Source organism: Aquarana catesbeiana, linkage group LG06, assembly GCF_042186555.1.
Source record: "Aquarana catesbeiana isolate 2022-GZ linkage group LG06, ASM4218655v1, whole genome shotgun sequence".
Lineage (NCBI taxonomy): Eukaryota > Metazoa > Chordata > Amphibia > Anura > Ranidae > Aquarana > Aquarana catesbeiana.
Genome location: NC_133329.1, coordinates 110727994 through 110754729, shown reverse-complemented (window position 1 = coordinate 110754729; position 26736 = coordinate 110727994). Strand labels below are relative to the sequence as shown.

Here is a 26736-nt window from a genome sequence, read left to right as displayed (position 1 = left end):
TGCTTTCATAGCTGGCAAGCGATTGGCTGCGGGGGATTCTCCGCCTATTTCATGTATTCCGGCGGCGAGCTGTTAGTTCAGCCAATAGTAGCAAGGAGTTGCTTTGTGCTGGTTGGTTGGTTTTGTTGGCACCGGAAGTAATTGTACAACATGGCCAGTGAAGGTGGTGAGTGTTCCCTGGTAGTAATAATAAAAGGGTGTAGTACGGGCTGTGTGGAAGCACAAGTACCAGCATGGCGCAGGGGGCTGCCTAGGCTTCAATGTTGCCATATGATAGTTTGAGGAGAGGCCTCAGCCTTGTGACTGGAGGAGCTTCCACCACCTCACACTGGCTGCTGGGGAGAGGGACATTGAAGTGCAACTAAAGGCATTTTGCATAGAGTAAAGCGCCATACACACTTTTCGATTTGCTGCAAATTTGTCTTCAGATTTACCAAAACCATATAATATGAGGTCAAACCTTAAGAGTTTGTATGCAGTCAGGCAGACCCTTGTACTACATGGTTTTGGTAAATCTGAAGACAAAAATCTGCAGAAAATCGAATCGTGTGTATGGGGCTTTAGGCAGCGTTATAGTCACTGTCGGATTTATTTATGCCATCTGTGTCCCATTGGGGAGATTCCCCTTCACTTCCTGCCCCATATCCAAAACAGGAAGTGAGAGGAAGTCCCTCCAAAGTGAATCCCTGGTTGTCACCAGAACTAGGGTCCCCATTGGAAGATTTCTCCTCTGTTCCTGTCTGGTGACAACCAAAAAATATATATTTTTTATGCTTTCACTCTCAGTGATGATAGTAAACAGGACAAATAGGGTGAATCTCCCCAGCAGGGACACAGAAAGCAATAAAAACCTAACAAGGGCTCTAATCCCTCTCTACTCTGTCCAAACAAAAAAAAAAATGCCTTAAAGCTGAATCCCAGGATAAGTAAAAAGCCTCCCATGTAGTGGGGCTGTGCCTGTACTGCAAGGGTTGTTTATTTCTGTCTAGGGGACCTGGTAAAGCACTTTTACTTACCCGATCCTCCGCTCCTACATACTTCCCGGTGCTGCTGGACCGGTCCCTGCACTCTGGTGGTCCAAGGTCCTCTGAAGACATCAAGACCGGTTCAGGGCCTTTCATTGGATGCCAAAGGACAGGGCGTCTGCTGAGGGAGGAATCAGGTAAGTCCTTGCTCAGAATGAATGCAACTTTGAAATCGTGCGACTTCACTTGAAATTGCATGATTTCAAAGCCGCATGTTGGTGCAACTTCAGTTGCAACTTGGCTGACATCTGTGCTGCTTCATGCACAGATGATTGTCTATTCGAGTCACACCTAAAATCAGCAAAAGTAAAGTTTTACTTACAAGTTTTGAACAGTGCCATTGCTGACAATAGGGTGCGACTTGTTATGCGATTTTAGACCTGACAAGCCCTCATTCACGTTGAGTGCGGCTTTGAAATCGTGCGACTTCATCTGAAATCGCACAATTTCAAAGCCACATGTCAGTGCGACTTTGGAAGACATCTGTGCGACTTCATGCACAGATGTCTATGCAAGTCACACCTGAATTCGCCGGAACTACTTTTTCAAATCGACGCGGCACCACAAAGTCAGCATCACACCGATTGGAACAGTTTCCTTGCTAACCATAGGGTGCAACTTGTCATGCAATCTTACCAGTCAAATCGCATGCCAAGTGGCTCCGGTGTGAACGGGGGCTAAAAGTGCTTTTCCTGTCGCCTAGACAGAAACAAGAATGTGTCCCTTGTAGTGCAGATGCAGCCCCACCACTAGGGAGGATTTTTACTTTTCCTGGTGCTAGGCTTTAAATCCTCCCTCCTCCATTGTTAGAAGAAAAGGAGAGCTCTGATAGGTAAACACTTGCGATGTTTACATTTGTGAACACTGTGGTTGGCTGTCAGAGTGATCACAAGGCACAGAGCCACTCTGATCAGCTCTGTGATCTGCACTGTCTAATGACTGCTCTATCCACTGTGCGGGTCCACAAGATGTAAGCCAAGCACCGCTTTAAATCGGCAATCCAGAACACCACATCCACCGCTCCAAAAAACCTATGGTGGTAGTGAAGTGGGTAATGTGATCATGCATAAGAGTCCGTGTACAGAGGCATCCATGTCCTGAAGGTGGCCAGCATGAGAAGAGATCTTCTGCTCACCTCTCCAGCTTCCCGTGGTCCCACCTCCCCTCCAGTGCTGCACTCTCTGTTGGTCTCTTCAGTATTCAACACCCCTGGGAGCGTTAGATGCATGTGTTCTCTGCTGTGCTGTGATTGCATCCTTCAAACCCCCACACTACTACAGGACCAAGCAGAGAAGTAGGGGTCTCAGGAGGATGGAGCTGCAGCTAGCAGAGGAGGCCGACCCAGGAATCTGACACTCCCAGAAGTGTCAAATGCCAAAGAAACTGGCAGAGGCTGCAGTGGTGGAACAGGGGTGCTGTAAGATGCACAGCCACCAGAGAAGTGAGTATGAGGTTTCTTTTCTTGCAGGGCACCTTCATTACTTATATATTTTATGAAAGCCCCACTTTTAATAGCAATAAAATTAAAGTTATATTAAAGGCAGATTTTTTATTTTTTTAATAACAAACATGTTATACTTACCTGCTCTGTTGCAGTGGATTTGCACAGAACAGCCCCAATCCTCCTCTTCTGGGGTCCCTCGCTGGTGCTCCTGGCCCCTCCCTCCTGCCAAGTGACCCCTCCAGCAAGCAGCTTGCTATGGGGGCACCCAAGCCACTCCTCTGTGTGTCCATTCACACACAGAGCATGGCTCGGCCCCACTCCTGATCTCTCCTCATTGGCTCACTGGCTGTGATTGACAGTAGCAGGAGCCAGTGAAGAGGAAGAGACCCAGGAAAGCTGTTGCTCTCATGCCCATCGCTGGATAGAGATGGGGTTCAGGTAAGTGAGTGTGTGTGTGTGTGTGTGTGGGGGGGGGGGGGGGGGCAGTAAAACATCTTGAGCCTTTACAACCACTTTAAAGAGGAGTTACACCCCCCAACACCCCCCCCCCCCTCCAAAATTTAAAAGTCAGCAGCTACAGTATTTGTATCTGCTGACTTTAAAATTTTGGAGGGGGGGTTGCGGAACTACTATTGGGGAACTAACCTGTCCAGCGGTTTCTTCACCTGAGCCAGTTCTTAAATCGACTCGTGTGCTGGTGCTGACATCTTGGCTGAGAAAAACCGTCAGTGAAGCCGTGCAGCTTCACAGCCAGTCTCCTACCGCTCATGCGTGAATTGTGCTGCACTCTATGAATGAGCCGGCTGCGGGCAGAAAGGAGGAGGGGACCGAACTTCCGGGGAGCGGGTACCTGCCAAAACCAGGTCCCCCCCAAAAGGTGCCAAATGTGGCAGCGGAATGGAAGACAAGCAGAGCTTCCCCTTTTGGGTGGAGCTCTGCTTTAAGTTAAATAAAAATGAAGAGAACATTTTTAACAATCAAAGTGAAAAAAAAAATTTTTAATAGCCCCTTGCCTCAAAATAGACACACATACAAGTGCAAATTTGATTGTTCCACCCATAATAGGTATCGTCATTCACACCCGAGTGAGAGTGTATATTCATTCAGTCATCATGCACTTTTAAGACGACACTGAACTCTGATTAAAAAGATTCTATTCAAGCTCCTTTTGTTTCTCCCGACCTCCTCCAAATTCTGACTTCCTGTTATAGGGTGGCAGCTGATGGGAAGGCCCCATGCTGCTACCTGAACACCGCACTGTATAGTGTATGTAACTGATGCTACATACAATTTATACAGCACTGACAGCAGCTGCATCAATCAAACATATGAGATGGATGCGGGAATCCTCCTGCTGTGTCTTTGTGTGATGACAGTGGGAAGACTTTCTCGCAGTCACAATACACTATACAGGCAGGGTATAGCCTGCAGCGCTGATCACGCAGAAATTTTTTAACAGGGTGGTTAAACAGAAGTCAATTAGTAGAGCAATTTCTGTTCAACCGCATTGTGCCCATACATAGATTGAAATTCAGACAGTTACTGCTTTAGGCTTTAATGCCTAAAAAGTGCATTGTACTATGTGTACAACATTTTTTTCAAAAATGGCTCCAGCAGTGAAAGGGTTAAAGTGGTTGTAAACCCTTACAGACCACTTTTACCTACCGGTAAGCCTAGATTAAGACTTACCTGTAGGTGCAAGAAATATCTCCTAAAACCTACATGGTTTAGGAGATATTTCCAAAAGACAGGCGCCGATGTCTACGGGGCATGCACCGTAGACAACGGCGCACTGAGCGTGCCATTTCTAACGGCGATCATGCCGTTGGTGCCGATGCATGTGCGGGAGTGACGTCATCGTGGCTCCGGCCAATCACAGCGCTGGAGCCACGATACCCAGAAAGAAAATGGACGCTTCGTGGAAGAGGAGACAGCGGTGACATTGCAGGCTCCTGTGTCAGGTAAGTGACACATAATGGGCTACTATGCGATGCATAGCATCCCATTATGCTTTACCTTTGCAGGAAAACAAAGAGGAAGTAAACTCATAAGGGTTTACTTCCTCTTTAAGAGGGGGCTGGGAATAAAAGAACATTTTCCCTTTAAACAATCAATTATTTATATACGGCTGTACTGGGGAGATCTGCTAAAACTGGAGGGTGCAAAATCTGCTGCAGCTCTGGAGAGAAACCAATCCGCTTCTAGGTTTTATTGTCAAAGCTTAACTTAGATCCCTTTCACACCTAGGCTGAGTTTTCCAATTCCAATTCATTGCAATGTGTGCTTTCACACTGGGGCAGTGCGCTTTTCGGGACGTTAGAAAAAGTCCTGCAAGCAGCATCTTTGGGGCGGGTCGGGACCACTATAATTAGCGCTCGAAAAACGCTTCCAAAGCGCCTTAAAAGCTCTTTGAAAGCCCCGCAAAATGGGTCTTTTTTTCGGTTTTTATTTTAAGGTCCCATTGTCATGGGACCTTAACAAAACCGACCCGCTGGCGCCCGAAAAGAGCCACTATAAATCTGCTAAAGCACCGCAAAAACAAAGGCGCTTCAGTGTGAAAGGGGTTTAAACAAGCTGAAGTTAGAAACTGATTGGCTACTATGCACAGCTGAAGCAGATTCTGAGTGCTCCAGTTTTAGTAAATCTCCCCCCATTGTCTTGCATTGATTATTTTTAGATACTTTTACCAGAAAATGTCTCTTTCTATAGCTGGCAGTCACATTATTTTCAGACATGAAAAGCAGGTGGTGGAATCAGATGGCGGTCTGATTTTTATGAAAATGCCCCATAGCCAGGCTGGTTAGAAAGCTGGTCCCAGTTACTTCTGTCCTTACGAGATGAATATTGCTGCTCCTCTTCTCATCCTTCCTGTCTCCAGGACATGCTACCATATGATGAGCTTCCTCAGATCTACTGCAGGTTTACATATGTGCGATGCGGGAACACTGCAAATCCACTGCGGGTTCCTGCATTGCACCCGACTCGCACGGCAGTTCACACTGCTATATGAAAACTGCTGGGAGTGTCAATACAATGTTAATGACACCCCCATTTCGGCTTAAATATCGCACTGCGAACTGACAGTTCGGACATGAATCAGATGGCATGGGTGTGGACACCCATGCCATCTGATTGTGGTGCGGACCAAAAAAAGGGTCCTGTGCCAGTTTGGTCCGAATGCGATGCAAATTCAGTCATACTATCTGTATGGCTGAAATCGCATCACACAGACGTCACATGTGATTTGCAGTGTGGTGCGAATCACATGCGATCTCGCAGAGCACACCTATGTGAACCGGCACTCAGGGCCCATTCACTTTGTTAACACATTCCGACAGGCTAAAACGCATGTGCTGAGCTTCCCCATAATAAAGATTGGGGGAGATTTACTAAAACTAGAGCACACAAAATCTGGCGCAGCTGTGCATAGAAACCAATCAGCTTCCAGGTTTTATTGGAAAAGCCTAATCGAACAAGGTGAAGTTAGAAGCTGATTGGTTACTATGCACAGCTGCACCAGATTTTGTGTGCTCTAGTTTTCGTAAATCCCCCCCCCTCCAGTTTTATTATGGGGAAGCTCAACACATGCATTTTAGCGTGTCTGGTCCATCTCAGCTCTGCTGTGCAGCACACTTTTAAAAATATATCATCTGTTACTTTTCTGCAATAAAGTACATCAGGAGGCCCCTCCAGAAGTCAATGGCAGCGCATCAAAAAGCAAATAACGTGGTTTGATGCATTGGCAACAGGAAATAAAACACCTCGGTCAAGAGCTCTTAACCATATCCACTCCAAATGCTAATTAAAAAAAAAAAACATTGGAAACACGTAATAACATATGTCAACATACAAAGGAAGCGCATGCTGATGCAGGACAATGTACTGTACAAAAAAAACACACCTTTGTGCACACATATAAATTGAATAAACCTGCATAGTTTTTCAAATGCTAGTGAGGTGGAAAGTTTTCAAAGGTTTACTCATTTTACAAACAGAACTATGGAAATGATGGCTGGAAGGTAATAAGCTGCTTAGGACAACGCCTTCTCCTTTTGTTCCAAGGCTTATGAATGAGAGAGTCGCAGTACAGTGGATGAAGGCAGCACCATAAAATGTACCTAATCTCTCGCTCACAATTCTAATTCTGAAGTATATTATCATAATATTTTTGCTTATTTCAGAGAGCAATAATCTTGCTGGTGTACGGCACATTATCCTGGTGTTGTCGGGGAAAGGAGGAGTCGGCAAAAGTACCATCTCAACAGAGATCGCACTGGCACTGCGTCATGTGGGAAAAAAGGTGAGAGGCCATTGAGGCACCTTTTAAAAGGGTGAGGGGCCATTGTGACATTGAAAAAAGTGAGGATCTGTTGCAGCACTTTAAAAAAGGGGGTGAGGTGCCTTTGAAGCATCAAAAAAAAAATGAGCGACCCATGTAGCATTAAAAAAGGGGTGAGGTGCGATTGCAGCATTAGAGAAAAGGAGATGAGGGGCCCAGGCAGCATTAAAAAAGGTGAGGGGAAATTGCAGCATTTTGGTTAAAAAAAAAAAAAGGTGAGGGGCCATTGCGACAAAAAAAAAAAAAAGTAAGAATCTATTGCAGCACTGAAAAAAAAAAAAAAAAAAAAAAGAAAAACCAAATAAATCCTAAGAGTCCATTGCAGCATCTTAAAAATGGGGGTGAGGTGCTATTGCAGCATAAAAAAAAAAAAAAGAGAGAGAGAGATGAGGGGCTTGGGGTTAAATTTCAGTACCATTAGCAGTAACCCCGAGCCACACTCGGGATTGCATTGCAGGATCCTGGTGCAGTGTACTTACCTTGTCCCCAGGACCCTGCAATGTCCCCCCGCTGTGTCCGTGGGCTGTGTCCTCCGCCCGATGCCTCTCTGTGCCGGGCTCTGTTCCCTGCGAGCGTCTCGATGCACGGGGGGCGGAGCCCGGTGGCAAATTCAAAAAATTGAAAAATCATAATACATACAGTACACTGTAATGTTACAGATTATATTACTGTATGAAATCATTTCACATCCCTTTTGTCCCTAGTGCTTTGTCCAATGCCCTGCATGAAGTTTTATATTATATATACTGTTCTTTCTGCCTGAAAAATGGAGATTGTCCATAGCAACCAAAGAGTGTCCCTTTACAACAAAAGTGGTTTTAGACCAGCTTGAAAACAGCGATAGTAAATTAGAAGACTTGCAAAATTGAGCGATAGTGAATCGTGGGGAAATTTATTTTATTATATTATTATTTTTTTATAATTATTTATTATAATTTAGAATTTTGTGTTTCAAACTTCATCATACCCGGGATATCTACTAGACTCTTGTTTGGACAGATTTAAGTGTGTTATTGCTAAGAATTACAGGCCTACAATATACAACGCCAAATTTCTATGCAAAATAATTGTACCGCTTTGAGACGCAAAAATCTGACATAATCATACCACCAGGGAGGCTACTGTTTTCTATGCATTAAGATAAAAAACCTTCTGTGTGCAGAAGCCCCCCCTCAACTCCCTTATACTTATCTGAGCCCATCTCGATCCAGCTATGTTGCAAGAGAGACTCGGCTGTCCGGACTCTCCCTCCTGATTGGCTGGAACACACAGTGGGCACCATTGGCTCCTGCTGCTGTCAATAAAAGTCAGTCAGCCAATGAGGACAGAAAGTGCTCCGTGTCTGAATGGACACAAAGAGCAGCGTCTCGGCTTGGGTGCCCCCAGAGCAAGCTGCTTGCTCTGGGAGCGCTCGGCAGGAGGGAGGGGCCAGGAGCGCCAGCGAGGCACCTGAGAAGAGGATCATGGCTGCTCTATGCATAACCACTGCACAGAGCAGGTAAGTATAACATGTTTGTTATTTTTAAACAATAAAAAACAAGATTTTAGTATTGATTTAAAAAAAAAAAAGTGAAGGGCCATTGTAGCATCTTAGAAAAGAAAAAAAGGTTGCTTAAAGCAGAACTAAACTTTTAATCCTTATGCTGCTAACCTTAGTAAATAGATATGAAGTTATACCATATTTACTTGTTTTAACACTTTTTTTTTTTCATTTGGTTCCTGGCCTAGGCCAAAATAATGTCATGCATCTCTTGAGCCTTCATTGGAATTTTTTCGTTTCTTTCATCTGAAGGAGGGGATTTCTCATCCCCCCCGCCTGTATGCCTGAACTAAGGGAAGATAGATTCCAGGAAGTAAATGCTACCTGAATCATCTGCCCTTACTCAAGATGGCCACAGCTAGAAATGTGTATTTCAAAGTGATTTCTCAACAAAATAAAGCATGGAGACATGGATGGATGGGGGAGTTTGCTTTGAATATTAAAAATTAAATAAATAGAGCTTTTAGTTGAGCATTAGCCTTATGGAGAAAAACCAACGACTAATAAGTCTTATGGCCAACTGACCCACTCTACCTCATCATATTCAAAAAAGCCCCAGGGACCCTGAAGTAACCCACAAGCTGCATGGAATGGCATCAGGGCAACACTATAGAGACATTAAGTATGCCCTGCCGTAGAACGTTCCACTAGCCAAACTTTATCGTATTTCTTGGGGCAACCCCTATGTGCATACGTGTCTTTATAATAGGGCAGAACATTATTAACCTTGTTGTTGGGTGAAAACTATTTAAAATAAAATATATTGACTGGTAAAAACATTTCTCAACTAATGACATCATTCACCTAACCCTTGAACTTAATTTCTGTAGGTTGTAACATGAGAAGTCTCACTCCTTCTGCTTCCATTGTAGGTTGGAATTCTAGACGTAGATTTGTGTGGGCCCAGTATACCTCGTATGCTGAATGTTCACAATAAGGATGTCCACCAGTGTGAAGGTGGCTGGGTGCCAGTCTTTGTGGACCAAGAGAAGAGCATCTCCCTTATGTCTATTGGCTTCCTGCTGGAGCACCCTGATGACGCTGTGGTATGGAGAGGACCCAAGAAGAATGGTATGGCTGGTATTGCCCAGAACATAAAGCACTATCACAGAGTTGCACAGTTTGCCCAGTTAAAAAAAAAAAAAGACTCCTTACCATTCTCCTACAAAAGTTTTTTTCTTCCAGAGTCATATAGAACTAAAACTCATAGGGCTGCTTTGACCTAGTTCATCTTGGCATGCAGCTAGCCATTTGGTTTCCTTCATTAAACTGCAGGCCAAATGAGGGGAAAATTGATAGGTTCCTGCATTCACACAAAACAGCATGGATGGAGGAATCTGTACTGTTGGTTACTGTATTCAGACAGCCGCAGCACCCCAGGGCTGCCTGATTACTCAAGTTACCTGAGAGGATGCAGTAACTGTTCCGCTGAGAGTTTTCAACACCCATCAATTTTTAAATATATTTTATCGAGCCGGGTGGTCAGGGCCATCCATTGCCCGAATTACAGCCAATTCAGCACAAATTAGACAAAATTTGAGCCATGTATTACCAGCCTTGGTAGCTACCCAAGAAAGTTGTTTTGTTTTCCTTTAAACCAAAAGTGTGGAGTTTGAACTTGAAAGACTTGAGTCTTTTTTCAGCCTACAGTGAGGGAAAAAAGTATTTGATGCCCTGCTGATTTTGTACGTTTGCCCACTGACAAAGAAATGATCAGTCTATAATTTTAATGGTAGGTTTATTTTAACAGTGAGAGTCGGAATAACAACAAAAATATATAGAAAAACACATTTCAAAAAAGTTCAAAAAATTGATTTGCATTTTAATGAGTGAAATAAGTATTTGATCCCCTATCAATCAGCAAGATTTCTGGCTCCCAGGTGTCTTCTATACAGGTAACGAGCTGAGATTAGGAGTACTCTCTTAAAGGGGGTGCTCCTAATCTCAGCTTGTTACCTGTATAAAAGACACCTGTCCAATCTCTCCACCATGGCCAAGACCAAAGAGCTGTCCGAGGATGTCAGGGGCAAGATTGTAGACCTACATAAGGCTGGAATGGGCTACAAGACCATTGCCAAGCAGCTTGGTGAGAGGGTGACAACAGTTGGTTCGATTATTTGCAAATGGAAGAAACACAAAATAACTGTCAATCTCCCTCGGTCTGGGGCTTCATGCAAGATCTCACCTCGTGGAGTTTCAGTGATCATGAGACCGGTGAGGAATCAGCCCAGAATTACACAGGAGAATCTTGTCAATGATCTCAAGGCAGCTGGGACCACAGTCACCAAGAAAACAATTGGGAACACACTACGCAGTGAACGACTGAAAACCTGCAGCGCCCGCAAGGTCCCCCTGATCAAGAAAGCACATGTACAGGCCCATCTGAAATTTTCTAATGAACATCTGAATGATTCAGAGGAGAACTGGGTGAAAGTGTTCTGGTCAGATGAGACCAATATCGAGCTCTTTGGCATCAACTCAACTCTCTGTGTTTGGAGGAGGAGGAATGCTGCCTATGACCCCAAGAACACCATCCCCATTGTTATTCTGTCTCTCACTGTTAAAATAAACCTACCATTAAAATTATAGACTGATCATTTCTTTGTCAGTGGACAAACGTACAAAATTAGCAGAGGATCAAATACTTTTTTCCCTCACTGTAGGTATATAAAATATCCTCATCTATCCATTACTTATACACTATAATAATAATAATAATAATAATACCTGTTATTTTTACTACACTTTTGCTTTAAAGCTGAGACTGACTCTCTGACAGCCAGTGGGGAGTGATAAGTAGACTGGCACAGAATCAGCCAGAAACAGAAAACAATTGGGGAATCGGTTGGACAAGCTTGTTTACAAAGAAGATCCCATCTCTGCAGATTAGTATTGCAACCAGGCCAATAGTGCACATGTCCAGATTTTTTTTGCTTGCACTCTATAACCAGAACTGTACAGTAATTCATTTTTATCTTCTAGCTCTAATAAAACAGTTCGTAAGTGATGTGGCCTGGGGAGAACTGGACTTCCTTATTGTGGACACCCCACCTGGAACTTCAGATGAACATATAACCACCGTGGATGCTCTGCGTCCCTTCCATCCAATGGGAGCCGTATTGGTCACCACTCCACAGGTGCTTTATGCTAACTGTTGCAGGGCATTCGGCTACCCCTATGACCTATGACCTGACATAACCATGGCCTGATTCTTTCCTTTACAATCATTCAGCGGAATTAACTAAGCTTTGTGTGCCACATTAACAAACATATAGGTCTGTTTCAGGTCTATCTGCGATGCCCATGCCAGTTTCTATCTTGGAGTGAAATAGAAACAGCTGTAGATTTTGTATCTAATTAACAATAGGGATTGCAACTTTTTTCAATATAGAAAACTTCTGCAGATCCCCAGCAGGTTGAACCTTGCATACAGGGTGTGAGCTGTCAATAGACAGCTCGCATCCCTCTCCCTGCTCAGACAGTGATTACGCTGCCCAAGCAGAGTTTACAAGGTTAATGGCCCCCTCCTGTTCTCAACTGAGCAGGGAGAGAAGGGGCAGGCAGGGGGATTTGAGCATGCAGCTCTAGCTGAAATGTTCTGCAAACACTGTCACAGCATAGAACAGGGAGCAGATCGTTCCTAATTTACAAAGGGGATTGTTAATTAGCAGCAGTATCTGCTGCTTTTCCCCAGCTTAGAAGAGTGGTGAAGACATAAAGCCTGTGCCACTCTGTTTCCCCCATTATGTCTGATTAGGAACAGACAGGAAACTTCCAGAGTGTTTGTAATTGGGTTTGGCCAGTCTCGTAATTCATGTGCCTGCTATACTACGCAGCCAGATCATTCTACCATTTCTTGGTTCAATTACTTCCCAGACCATCTCCTAGGTAACTGGGCAGAGATGATTATGCTGATTCATTATCCAATAATCCAGTGGAGGCGAAGAGGTGACACGGAAAGCTGCATTGCTGAACTTGCAAAAAAGTGTGTCACCTTTGTGACTATGCGGTGTGGCTGATGTGTAAATCAAGACTGACTATACAGAATTATAAACCAGTAATCCTATATGTGTGTTTAGCCGTTTGATGTTTGGAGTTCCACTTTAAACATGGATACTTTAAGCATTTATATTAATGAATCTGTGGTTCTAATTAACAATTAAGGCTAGCGTTGCTTGATATCAGTTGTTACCAGCCTACATAAAAATAGAGAGTCTAAAATGATTATTAAGATGAAGTTTTTAGGGTGCCTTGAAAAAGTATTCATACCCCTTGAAATTTTCCACACTTTGTCATGTTACAACCAAAAACGTAAATGTATTTTATGTGATAGACTAACACAAAGTGGCACATAATTCTGAAGTGGAAGGAAAATGATGAATGGTTTTCCAAATTTTTTAGAAATAAATATGTGAAAAGTGTGGCGTGCATTTGTGTTCAGCCCCCCTGAGTCAATACTTTGTAGAACCACCTTTCACTGCAATTACAGCTGCAAATCTTTGGGGATGTCTCTACCAGCTTTGTACATCTAGAGAGTGACATTTTTGCCCATTCTTCTTTACAAAATAGCTCAAGATCTGTCAGATTGGATGGAGAGCATCTGTGAACAGCAATTTTCAAGTCTTGCCACAGATTCTCAATTGGATTTAGGTCTGGACTTTGACTGGGCCATTCTAACACATGAATATGCTTTGGTCTAAACCATTCCATTGTAGCTCTGGCTGTATGTTTAGGGTCGTTGTCTTGCTGGAATTTGAACCTCTGCCCCAGTCTCAAGTCTTTTGCGGACTCTAAAAGGTTTTCTTCTAAGATTGCCCTGTATTTGGCTCCATCAACTCTGACCAGCTTCCCTGTCCATGCTGAAGAAAAGCATCCCTACAACATGATGCTGCCACCACCATGTTTCACGGTGGGGATGGTGTGTTCAGGGTGATGTGCAGTGTTAGTTTTCTGCCACACATAGCATTTTACTTTTAGGCTAAAAAGTTAAATTTTCGGCTCATCTGACCAGAGCACCTTCTTCCAAATGTTTGCTGTGTCCCCCACATGGCTTCTCACAAACTGCAAACGAGATTTCCTTTTGGCTTTCATTCAACAATGGCTTTCGTCTTGCCACTCTTCCATAAAGGCCAGATTTGTGGAGTGCACGACTAATAGTTGTCCTGTGGACAGATTCTCCCACCTGAGCTGTGGATCTCTGCAGCTCCTCCAGAGTTACCATGGGCCTCTTGGTTGCTTCTCTGATTAATGCTTTCCTTGCCTGGCCAGTTGGTTTAGGTGGACGGTCATGTCTTGGTAGATTTGCAGTTGTGTCATACTCTTCCAATTTTCGGATGATGGCTTGAACAGTGCTTCGTGAGATGTTCAAAGCTTGGGATATTTTTTTATAACCTAACACTGATTTAAACTTCTCCACAACTTTATCCCTGACCTGTCTGGTGTGTTCCTTGGCCTTCATGATGCTGTTTGTTGACTACGGTTCTCTAACAAATCTCTGAAGGCTTCACAGAACAGCTGTATTTATACTGAGATAAAATGACACACAGGTGAACTCTATTTACTAATTAGGTGACTTCTGAAGACAATTGGTTCCACTAGATTTTAGTTTGGGCTATCAGAGTAAAGGGGGCTGAATACAAATGCACACCACACTTTTCAGATATTTATTTGTAAAAAAAATTTTAAAACCATTTATCAATTTCCTTCCACTTCACAATTATGTGCCACTTCGTGTTGGTCTATCACATAAAATCCCAATAAAATACATTTATGTTTTCGGTTGTAACATGACAAAATACTTTTTTCAAGGCACTGTGTATTTCTGAATAGGATGGTTCTATTCTGTGAAGGAGAAGAAAATGAAAAGGAGAGCAGCATATGCACTTCCTATTCAATAGGGACAGCAGAGGAAGTCTCTCCGGGGAGATTCTCTTTTAGACAGTCGATTCCCCCATTGGATGTTTTCCCTTCTATTCCTGTTCAGTAAACACTTGCAATTTTGGATTTTTCCATCAATTTAAATGATGGTGGCAAAGGTCACCAGAATAAATAGATAATTAAGTCCCTGCAGGGACTCCGACAGCAATAAACATCTGATAGGGGTTCTAATCCTTCCATAATCCATCTAAAACTAAACATATTTTTTTTAGGTTTGCATTAGTTATACCCTTTGTTTGTTTGTATTTTTTTTTTTAATATAACGTTGCAAAATGTTTGTTTTTGTTTTTTTAAAATATATCCTGTTTTGATAAGTAATAAAAAAAACAAAAAAAAAAACTTGCAGGAACTTTTCCCATAACAACTTGTTAAAAAATAATGTTCTTTAGCAGGGAACATACATTTCACATTAATAATTATTGTACCAACATTAGTGTGTGCTGTAAATTGTCTCCAGCATTGCTCCTGTTTTTTCTTGCTGGAGGCTGCCTTTTCCTGAAGCCCAGAGCCCCTGAACAGCAGTAAATCATAAAGCAGAACTAAACCCATCGATTTAACTGTTTCAAAGAACAGGCACATTCCTGGAATGCTGGGCTTGCTGACTGTCCATTTGCTTGTGCCCTCAGCCAAACTGTCAAACCATCGAATTGCTGGTGTCATAACTGATCACGTGTGCAGCACCATGGTAGTTGCAGATAAAACAAAAGCAGCTTCCTTGGCTGTAAAGGATAGGAGGGTTTCATTTTCTCTTTTAAAGCAGAGTTCCAGCCTGGGTGAAAACAAAATTTAAAAGTCGGCAGCTACAAATACTGTAGCTGCTGACTTTTAATATAAGGACACTTAACTACTGTCCAGGGAGCCCACGATGTCTGCACCTGAAGCCAACCCGTCCATTGGCTCTGGGTGCAGGCGCCGGCATCCTTACTAAGGGAAACAGGAAGTGAAGCCTTGCGGCTTCACAGCCTGTTTCCTACTGCGCATGCGTGAGTCGTGCGATGCTTTCTGAATGGTCCCGTTATGTTCTGGGGGACACGCACAGGTCCTAGAAGGCAAAGGAGGAGGGCTTGGATCAAACCGCGGAAGTGACGTACCTCGCTGCAGCGCCGTGGGATGGAAGTTCCAAAGAAAATAAACAGAAAAGGTATGAAAAAAATATATATATCCAAAAACGAGGGGAGTGCATATATTTTCAAAGGAGTTAAAATTTTGCCTGGAAGTCTTCTTCAAGGCTGTCAGCAGATCGGCCTCTACATATTCAGCAGTGACTAAAAATGGAGAGCAACTGAGCATGTGCAGAGCAGGGTGGGATAGTGTATTACTGGATTTTGAACACCTATAGGCGCTTATTTTTAATGTTTACATAGATATACCTGCAAAAGGGGCCAGCCCGACATGATCTAGCAGGACTTAAAGTGGAGTTCCACCCAAAAATGGAACGTCCGCTTTAAGGGAGGTGACCCCCGGCATGCCACATTTGGCATGTCATTTTTTTTGGGGGGGGGGCCAGCCGGTACCCTCTTTTTAGAGGGTCCCAGCTTCCACTTCCTCCCGGCGCACCGCGGCACCGGAAGGGAGATTACCTCTCCCCCCCCCTCTCGGCAATCATCTGGGACGCGTCACAGGTCCCAGATGATTGTCCGGCCAGTCACGGCTCGCGCATGCGCAGTGGGTGCCCAGCTGTGAAGCCACAGCCGGGCGCCCACAGTTACAATGCCGGTGCCGCAGAGAGGAGGGGGAGATGAGCGCGGCTTTGTATGCCCACATCGCTGGACCCTGGGACAGGTGAGTGTCCCGATTATTAAAAGTCAGCAGCTGCAGTCATTTTTAAAGCACGTTGACATCAGTTTTCATGTGCTTCAGTTATGTGCCTTATTCGCACCAATGTTGATGTCATGTCAGTTTTTTTCACATGCAGAAAACTGCATACACGTTGCAGATTCCTGCGCAGCAAAAATCTGCACATTGTGGTGTGAACACGGCACATAAAGAAACAATGTTTTTACGCCCTTTCAGGGCGCGTGCAGAAAGACCGACGTCTCTGCACTATGGTGTGAACGAGGCCTAAGGGATAAAACGCAGGGAAATGTGCATGTATTGCAGAGATGTCCATTTTTTATTCCTTGACCTACACTTTAAACTTCGTGGAGTAGGGGGCAGCTCACAGATCCCCTGCTCCGTTTAACCACTTCAGCCCTGGAAAATTTTACCCCCTTCCTAACCAGAGCATGTTATAGCATCTACAAACTCAGAAAGATTTATGGATTTTTTTTTTTTTTCCTTCTAGTAATGGCGGTGATCTGTGTTTTTTTTTTTTTTTTTAGTGGTACTGCGACGGACAGATCGGACACTTTTGGGACCACTGACATCTATACAGTGATCAGTGCTATAAATATACTGTATAAATGTCACTGGCAGGAAAGGGGTTAACACTAGGGGCCGATCAAGGGGTTAAATGTGTATTCCCTCAGCGTGTTCTAACTGTGAGGGAATGGGAGTGACTAGGTGAGGAGACATATCGTTGTTCCTAACAAACTAAATGTTTCATCTTCTCCTGACAGAACAGGGATTTGTGTGTTTTACACACACAAATCCCTGTGCTGGCTCTTGTGCACGCGATCACGACCGCCGGCCACGTGTATCGAGTCCCCTGTCGTGCAGCGGGCGCACGCGCCCTCTGGCAGCTCTTAAAGGTAACGGCGCAGGGGTGCCATTCTGCCCCCCTAAAAAGACGTGAACCGGTTAAACACAACTACCCCTGATCTGAGGAAGGGTCCCCTTTTTCGTTTTTCTTTTTTTTTTTTTTTTTTTTTTTTTTTTTTTTTTTTTAGCAGCCCGGAATAGACTAATGATTTTTAGTACCTGTAGCTAATTGAATTATGTGGTATAAAGTGAATCAATGTTGTGCAGAGTGACCTCCTAGCAACCAATCAGTATTTATTTTACTATACCAATATCAAGAAGAGTGGAATTTTGATTTTGTTTTTTGTTTTGTTTTTTTAAAGCTTTTTGCAGTTCACCCGTTGCTTTCTGTCATGTTCGGTAAAACTGAAACGGGTTGCCTCCTGACTTCATTTAAACTTCATGTTGCAGGCTGTATCCATTGGAGATGTCAGACGGGAGCTGACGTTCTGTAAGAAGATGGGTCTTCCAATCATTGGAATTGTAGAGAACATGAGTGGATTTGTGTGTCCACATTGCACGGTCAGTTAAAGAAACAAGAGTTCATTTTTCTAAATGATTGGATTGTTCTTATCATCACAAAGTATTTACCAAAAACCGTGTTGTGCAAGGGTCTGCCTGACATACAAATTGAAACTCTTAAGGTTTGACATCATATTTTATGGTTTTGGTAAATATGAAGACAAAAATCTGCAGAAAATCGAATAGTGTGTATGGGGTATAAGTGATGTAGAGAAGAGCCTGCAGACCGGAGCAGTCAGGTGTAAGTAATATAGAGCAGGGTGTACAGACTGGAGTAGTCCAGTGTATGTAATGTAGAGCACAGCATACAGATTAGAGTAGTTTGGTGTATAGAATGTATAACAGAGCATACAGACTGGTATAGTCTAGAGCAGGGATATGCAATTGGCGGACCTCCAGCTGTTGCAAAACTATAAGTCCCATGAGGCATAGCAAGACACTGACAGCCACAAGCATGACACCCAGAGGCAGTGGCATGATGGGACTTGTAGTTTTGCATTAGCTGGAGGTCCGCTAATTGCATATCCCTGGTCTAGTGTATATAATGTATAACAGAGCATACAGACGGAGCAGTTTGTTGTATGTAACATTGAGCAGAGCATACAAACTGGAGCAGTAAGAAAACAAATCTTCCGGCCTTTGCAGCTGTAGAGTACATGAGTGAAATCCTGTGTCCACATTGGTAGATTGCAGAACCGCTTTATCAGCAGGAAATACCAGTTTGACAGGATGTTTTGCATTTCTTTTTTTATATATATATTTGCAAACTTTCCTGGTATTCTGGGGTGTAGTAAAACCGTTCATATGTTACATCACATCCCTAGCTCTAATCTAGTGGCAATTCTTACCTGCTACTATCCCAACTTATTCCTTTCACTATCAGCACTTAGATCACATCACAGCAATGCACATCCTGCATTATTGGACTGTTCTTTAAAAGATCCGTAGCGTGTCGCCTGGTACAAATGTTTTGTCTTGCTCTCATGATGGGAGTAGATCTAGTTATAATTAAAATAAATATATTGGGGATGATTTACTAAAGGCAAATAAATAGTCTGTTCACTTTGCGGTGATTATTTGTTGACTTCCATCTTCCAGTCATATGCATGTAAATACTGTGTTTTTGTTTTTTTCCCTTGCACGTAATTGGGCATTCCATGCCACATTCTCTAAGATAATGGGGAATTTCCTTGCAAAGTGAACAGCTGTTTAATTTATTTGCCTTTAGTAAATCAATCCCAGTGACGTATAAAGTGCAAATCTCTAAAATAAATGAATCCTACATGTAAATAAATAGTCCATAAAATGAAAAAATTAAGAAATAAAACATGGAAAACTCTTCTTGTGATCAGTGTATCCACACAATTCCACCACAGTGATTGTTCGTCCTCAAATAAATAAATTTGTATACGGAGAACACTATGGTCTCTATACTTATTATTTACATGTCCTGAACTCATGGAATCTTGAGCCAAGCTGGGAGATGATCCGCTTCTTTGGATATTAATGAGCTGACTTACCATTAAGAAAAGAGCCATCTGGATTACCCACCATTGATTGGGAAGAGAAAGTGAGAGCAAAGAGATACGCATATGAGTTTTGACTCATCTGGGAGGTGAGCGCACGTTTTTACTGGTGGTGGTGTGCACTCTTTTTGAGGACGAACAATCACTGTGGTGGAATTGTGTGGATACACTGATCACAAGAAGAGTTTTTCATGTTTTATTTCTTAATTTTTTTCATTTTATGGACTATTCATTTATATGTAGGATTTATTTATTTTAGAGATTTGCACTTTATATTTATAATTTTACACATAGCGCTACATGTATTTATTTACTATCCATTTTGAAATTAGTGTGGTGTACCACTTGGAATGTTTAGCAGCTGTGCACGTTTATTATTAGGTTATCTTATTTAAACATCACAAAATTTTTTTACTTGCGCTGATTGTGTCAACCTATAATCCCAGTGACGTAATACAAAAAAATCACAGGCGTATTTGTTTACCATGCCGAACTTTGCAGATGCACACGGGTCCGATTTACCTAATGTTTATCTCCTGAAGGTCTGTAATATCTGTCTTTTGGTTGAAGCAAAAGACTAAATAAATATAAAATAAGTGCCGCGTTAAACCATAACCAAAAATCATATAAATACCAAAACTTACACGTGTGAAATTGTGCGTAATAAAATGACAGGCAATGAAGTGAATCAACACATATAATATAGTAACTAGTAATAAAGTGAATCACCACAAAGATACTGAAGTAAGTATAAATGTCTATAATGTCATATGCTAAACTCTGTAAGCAGAGTCCATGAATAACGATGAAAGCGGTCTTCTCAAACGGTAGGAACGCCTGAACACAGGGTGTTAACTGGAACCTGAACTGCACGGAAACCACAGGTAATACGTCATAAACATCTAAGGTTGGACACTCTTACCGGATGTTGTGGGACATATCTGCCATATGGCAGTACGTCTGACAGAGCCTGTGGAGGTAGCCTCCCGTGAAATCCAGCAGGTTCAGATTATCCCTTCGGTCCCGATCTCAGATGGACAGGATGTGTCCCTTGGGTCGCGGTCACCGACAGCCCAGATCGTCCCAGATGGTGACTGTCCCCTCACTACCACACTCTCCAGCTCCAGGTGGATTCAAGAGGTCAAAGGCAATCGAATCGTAGATGAAATCATGGAGAAAAAAGAAAAAAAGGGCTCCACATGGCATAGGTCAAAAAGTAAAGGGGTTTTATTGGATAAAAAAACCTTACAGGATAAAAAAGTGATCACTGAATAAAATAATGGCAACGTGGGAAGCAAACGCCCTACGCGTTTCGACTAAAAAGCCTTCAACTGGGGCTTTTTAGTCAAAACACGTAGGGTGTTTGCTTCCCACGTTTTGGTATTTATATGATTTTTGGTTATGGTTTAGCGCTGCACTTATTTTATATTTATTTGTTGTGACTTGGTTTGTCTGTGTGTTAGCCGCTACCTGTTATATTTTTTACACAATCTTATTTTTGGGCCAGCGCAGTTTCCTTTTACAGCATGAAGCAAAAGACTGACAGCAGTACACTTAGATCTGTTTGTTACCAAGGGAGAGCACAACTGACCTCAAGAACTGACAGTAGATAGGCAACACAGAGTGCAGATGGCAATTCTTTACAAATAGCTGAATAGTGTGGCGTGCATTTGTATTCAGCCCCCTTTACTCTGATACCCCTAACTAAAATCCAGTGGAACCAATTGCCTTCAGAAGTCACCTAATTGTGATTAGTAAATAGAGTCCACCTGTGTGTAATTTAATCTCTGTATAAATATACAGCTGTTCTGTGAATCCCTCAGAGGTTTGTTAGAGAACCTTAGTGAACAAACCGCATCATGAAGGCCAAGAAACACACCAGACAGGTCAGGGATAAAGTTGTGGAGAAGTTAAAGGCTGGGTTCACACCATTGCGAATTGGATGTGGGTTTTCCCCGCATCCAATTCGCAATAGCAGGAGATTTTGACCACCCATTTTGGTTTACATATCTCCGCAGCAGGTCCGGTGCGTTTTGCACAAAAACGTCTTTTAGTCTTTCAGGTCCGAATTCAGCCCAAGATTCGGGCTAAAATTGGACCTGAAATGGTGAACCAGGACGTACTGGACCCTTGCTGTGAGACAGATGCGGTGATGGTGTGAACCCTGCCTAAAGCAGGGTTAGGTTATATAAAAATATCCCAAGCTTTGAACATCTCACAGAGAACTGTTCAATCCATCATCCGAAAATGGAAAGAGTATGGCACAACTGCAAATCTACCAAGACATGGCCATCCACCTAAACTGACAGGCCGAGCAAGGAGAGCATTCAGCAGAGAAGCAGCCAAGAGGCCCATGGTAACTCTGGAGGAGCTGCAGAGATCCACAGCTCAGGTGGGAGAATCTGTCCACAGGACAACTATTAGTCGTGTTCTCCACAAATCTGGCCTTTATGGAAGCGTGGCAAGAAGCAAGCCATTGTTGAAAGAAAGCCATAAGAAGTCCTGTTTGCAGTTTTTGCGAGAAGCCATGTGGGGGACACAGCAAACATGTGGAAGAAGGTGCTCTGGTCAGATGAGGCCAAAATTGAACCCTGAACACACCATCCCACCCGTGAAACAGGGTGGTGGCAGCATCATGTTGTGGGGATGCTTTTCTTCAGCAGGGACAGGGAAGCTGGTCAGAGTTGATGGGAAGATGGATGGAGCCAAATGCAGGGAAATCTTAGAAGAAAACCTGCTAGAGTCGGCAAAAGACTTGAGACTGGGGAGGAGGTTCACCTTCCAGCAGGACAACAACCCTAAACATACAGCCAGAGCTACAATGGAATGGTTTAGATCAAAGCATATTCATGTTTTAGAATGACCCAGTCAAAGTCCAGACCTAAATCCAATTGAGAATCTGTGGCAAGACTTGAAAATTGCTGTTCACAGACGCTCTACATCCAATCTGACCGAACTTGAGCTATTTTGCAAAGAAGAATGGGCAAAAGTTTTACTCTAGATGTACAAAGCTGGTAGAGACATCCCCAAAAAGACTTGCAGCTGTAATTGCAGCGAAAGGTGGTTCTACAAAGTATTGACTTGAGGGGGGCTGAATAAAAATGTACGCCACACTTTTCACATATTTATTTGTAAAAAAAATTAATTGAAAAACATTTATCATTTCCCTTCCACTTCACAATTATGTGCCACTTTGTGTTGGTCTATCACATAAAATCCCAATAAAATACTTTTACGTTTTTGGTTGTAACATGACAAAATGTGGAATATTTCAAGGGGTATGAATACTTTTTCATACATTGAAATGCCCTTTTTTAATTTTAATTTTTTGTATTTTCATTGTATTGAAAAGGTATCATTAAACTCAGATGTGTCTTTTCCATCTCTAGGAATGCACCAACATTTTCTCCAAGGGTGGTGGTGAAGAGCTAGCAAGGCACGCTGGAGTCCCATTTCTGGGTAATAAAAAAATCACTTTATGCAACACTTTTATATTTTACAATATGTAGTTGTTTGTAACATCCCAAAACCTTAAATCTGAACTCCTGGCACAAAAAAACTTTCATTCAAATATATTTCTCAATAGCCACAAAGAATATAAATATGCTTTGTTTGCACCAATCTGGAAGAAACGCACACAGCAAACCAAGGGGTCTTTTTTTTATTAAAATATTTGGATGAATATGACAAGCATTTTTACATCCTTGACCAATTCTAACTGTATTTTTCTTAATATACAGTATAATACTGATTTCTTCTGATCGTCAGCTCCATCTAGTGGCTATAATAGGTTTGTTTTTTGTTTTTTTCATTTAAAAAAGCCTCAGCCAGAAAAAATTTTGCGTTATGGCCATTAGATGGCGCTGATGATCATAGGAAACCACTGTATTAAGAAAAAATCTGACAGAATTCCTCCATTGTTTAAATTTTTTTTTTTTTTTTAACAAATGGAGTGTATTTTTTATCATATTTGATTATCTCAGAGGTTTGTTACCACAACACTTCATATTCCTGATATGTGCCTGCTGTGCCATGTTCTCGTATGAGAAAGTCTCCTGTTCTCTTTGTATTGTTTTCTTTATGTGAACTTCCTGGTGTTCCTGCCAGTCCCTCTGCTTTCCTATTAAAAAATAACCACACTAAGCATGAGAGCACACCCGTGGTCAGTTCCCTAACTATGCCTGCTCTCCTCCAATGATCAGACTTGTCCTGACATGCCCCCCCCCCCCCCCCCCCACTGTACAGCCATTCACTGGGAAGCTGCTGTTTCTCCTCCCCCAGCTCTTATGCAGCTCAGAACAGAGGGAATGTGATCACTTATAAAAAAGGGAAAAAGGTATTTATAATGTGTGTTTTTTTTTTGTTTTGTTTTGTTTTGTGTTTTTTGTTTTTTTTTTTGTTTTTTTTTTTTTTATATATTTATACAAAGTCTATGCTTTTAATTTCTATTTATGGGTGGATTGTTTTACAAGGTGAGGTTTACAATCATTTTAAAGAATGTAACCAAATAGACCAAAAAGCTGCTTCAGGGCATGACGAGACACTACTTTGTGATAGTGTTCATTTACAAAACATATCTTAAAATACCCATGTTGTTTCTAGAAACTCCTCCAACACTAGCCATCATTTTCTTGGTTGATATGAGCAACACGGACATTTGATTCCAAAAGTTTTGGAGCATTCTGGCTTTCTTAAAGTAAATACGTTCTTTGCGTTCTCTAAAGGGCTAACAGGTTTACTTGAACCTCCACTGGATATCTATTCTTTCCTTTTCCACTCTTGCTGCTGTTTCAATAGCTCCTGAACATTTATGTGGAAGTTTCTTTGACAGAGCTAACCATTTCTCACAGCTCCTCCCCCCCCCCCCCCCCCAATGACAGCACTTCAATGTGGTGATCAAGCATCAATCACTGCATTGTGGGAAGCAGTTATAGTACTAGGTGTTTGGTAAGCTCCAGCAGCAAATTAGCATGGTGGGTCAGTGGTTATAGCAAGTCTACTTTAAAGTGTGTCCTGGTCATCATAGTGTCCAGAATAGATAGTAATTGGAAGTATAAGATGATGGGAGTCACACTTCATAATTAGTAGTGTATTTAGTAGTGTATTCTGTTAGCAGTAAAGCCGCTGCATAGATGTAGTCAATCTACCAACTTTATCCTTGTGAACAAGCCCATATGGTTTTTTTTACTTGGAGACTACATCCATGCAGTTGTTTTATTGCTAACATGGTAAACTGCTAAGGTGAGCTAATTATGGAGTACAACTCCTATCTTATTATAATTTTGTGTTGGAGTGGAGACGGATTACAGGAGCCAGCACCTGGCTGGTCCATGCATGTTAAGGGGGAGTGGTGCCGTGGAGTGAGGTTTGGAATTCCAAAATGTCATGGTTGGAATCAGAAGAGGTGAGGGTATATCTTTTAATAGGGACAACTCTTTTTAAGAAGCAAATTTCCTGTGTAGAGATTTTGTACTTGTACACCAATAATATAACAAATCTTTACAGAGCTGTCTTAACTGATCACTGTTGTAGATAAAGCAGGTTTACCTCTGTAGTAGACGTTTGCTGTAATGCACCGACAGTGGAGGTCAGCGCAGAAGTGTTTCTCCATGTGGCTAACCGTCATGGACTCAAGTTACCGCTTATACTAACATGTGGGCTGTGAGCTGTCCTGTGCTTTATGTAGCACGTTGTGGTTTTTTTTTTTTTTTTTTTTTTTTTCTTCTTTTTTTATGCAGTGTGTCCTGTATTGAAATTCAACAGCCCTTTTTTATTGCAGAAGAAAATGTAGAAATTGATGCATATCTTATTTTCTTTCAGGATGTGTCCCTCTTGATCCCAACCTGGCCCAAAGTCTGGAGGTTGGCAAGGACTTTCTTCAAGAATTCCCCAAGAGTTCAACATATGCATCCATCATCAGCATTGCCCAGCAAATTTTGGACAAAGCTGCTAATTCCTCCTCCTGACCCTGAGAATTTTTTACGATACAAGTCTACAGGACTCTGGACTCTAAGAAAGATGAACCTTTACCATAAAAGACTTGTATATAGCAAATCAGGGGACTAGTCACACTCCTGCTGGTGTGATGGTCCTGTGGACCTTGTGTTTCAGAGGTTTCTATGATTACTATATAAATAAGGCCAAGAATAAATCCAAGGAAAGATCCAAGCTTACTCACCGACCAGCCCGCTGACAACCGAATCAACCTATCTAACAGTATGCGTTAAAACGGGGGTTTAGTCTGCACACATTTGCAAATACATGCGTAAGCCACAGAGCCTCGCCATGGCACCCTGGTATCTGTGGTCCTATCATTAGCTTATGAGTGACTCCACAATAGAAGCACATGCATTCTGATGGATAGGTGGAAGTCAGGTGAACTGAAGGGAGCCCACCCCTTCTTAAAGGTACAGGGGCACACTGAGCACCCAGCAAATCGCACAATGGCTGCAAAGGTGTCAGTGTGTTGCCTGACCAATATAACAGTAATATTAATACAAAAAAAGGTGTCCACTACCCCCACCTATAACTGGCCATTGCAGCAAGTAGCATTGTAAGGCAACATATGATATAAACAAGGCCAAGGATAAATCCAAGGAAAGATCCAAGCTTACTCACCGGCCAGCCCGCTGACAACCAAATCAATCTATCTAACAGTATGCATTAAAACAGGGGTTTAGTCTACACACAGAGTCACTCATAAGCTAGTGATAGGACCACAGATACCAGGGTGCCCTGACAAGACTCTGTGGCTTGCGCATGTATTTGCAAATGCATGCAGACTAAACCCCTGTTTTAATGCATACTGTTAGATGGGTAGATTTGGTTTTCAGCGGGCTGGCCGGTGAGCAAGCTTGCTCTTTCCTTGGATTTATCCTTGGCCTTGTTTATCATATGTTGCCTTCCAATGCTACTTGCTGCAATGGCCAGTTATAGGTGGGGGTAGTGGACACCTTTTTTTGTATTTCTATGATTACTAGTCTGTCTTAGGGCCTGTATTGATGGTCTTTTGTTCACTTCAAATAGGTTTTGTATTCCTATACAAGTCTATGGGCATGCAAAACCCCAATTGAAGAGGGTGAAATGCAGGTTAGAAGGAAGTCTCCTGCAGGTCAAATGCACATCTTAGTAAATTCTGAGTGATCTCAGAGGTGTTGCAAACTGATTGCATCGACACTAGCTCAAAGCCCCTAAAGAGACTCTGGACAGCCAAAAAAAAGGTGCCTGCATAAGAAAATTAGAAATACTTGTCTGGTGGGTGGTGACTGCTATCTTCAGTTCGTTGATGAACTACTGTGGAGGAAGCATTTCTAGCATCCATCTGCCAGTCACATTGTTATTACTGTGTTGTGCTGGGATAAATGGGATCTAACACATGCAAGGCTACAAATTTATATAGCCACAAATTTAACATTCACTGCAAGTGAAACTTCTAGGTGCATGTGTTTTTAACTATGGTAATTGATTACTCTCCAAAAATTGTTGAAAGTCTCATTCACAGCATTATAAACATGCCTCAAAATGTTGGATACTAAATATTATTCAGTCACTGCAGGTCCTCAAGAGAGTAGAGAGAGGAGCCACAATCTGCCAGACAGCCTAGCATTGTTAATCTTTTTTTATAGGGGCCTTTTATTTATATAAAATATATTAAAAAAAAAAACGTTTTTTGGCTGGTCCTTCAGTAGCTTTAAGCTGGCTGCATCCCTTACAAAATAATTGTG

The 26736-nt window shown here is 42.4% G+C and overlaps 1 protein-coding gene across 1 annotated transcript; it reads left to right on the top strand.

Moving 5' to 3' along the window:
• Window positions 1-12: 12 nt before the first annotated feature.
• NUBP2 (NUBP iron-sulfur cluster assembly factor 2, cytosolic) lies at window positions 13-26736 on the top strand. The gene is made up of 7 exons (XM_073636687.1): window positions 13-166; window positions 6651-6769; window positions 9221-9419; window positions 11331-11485; window positions 17376-17486; window positions 22402-22471; window positions 24833-26736. Exons 1-7 carry the CDS (start codon window positions 151-153, stop codon window positions 24976-24978), a joined length of 816 nt encoding a protein of 271 aa, XP_073492788.1. The 5' UTR covers window positions 13-150; the 3' UTR covers window positions 24979-26736.

Bases quoted from the DNA above. Each gene is read 5' to 3' on its own strand.
- NUBP2 (XM_073636687.1), top strand. The intron at 9,420-11,330 runs GTATGGCTGGTA...TTTATCTTCTAG, and splicing joins GAGAGGACCCAAGAAGAATG to CTCTAATAAAACAGTTCGTA. The intron at 22,472-24,832 runs GTAATAAAAAAA...ATTTTCTTTCAG, and splicing joins CGCTGGAGTCCCATTTCTGG to GATGTGTCCCTCTTGATCCC.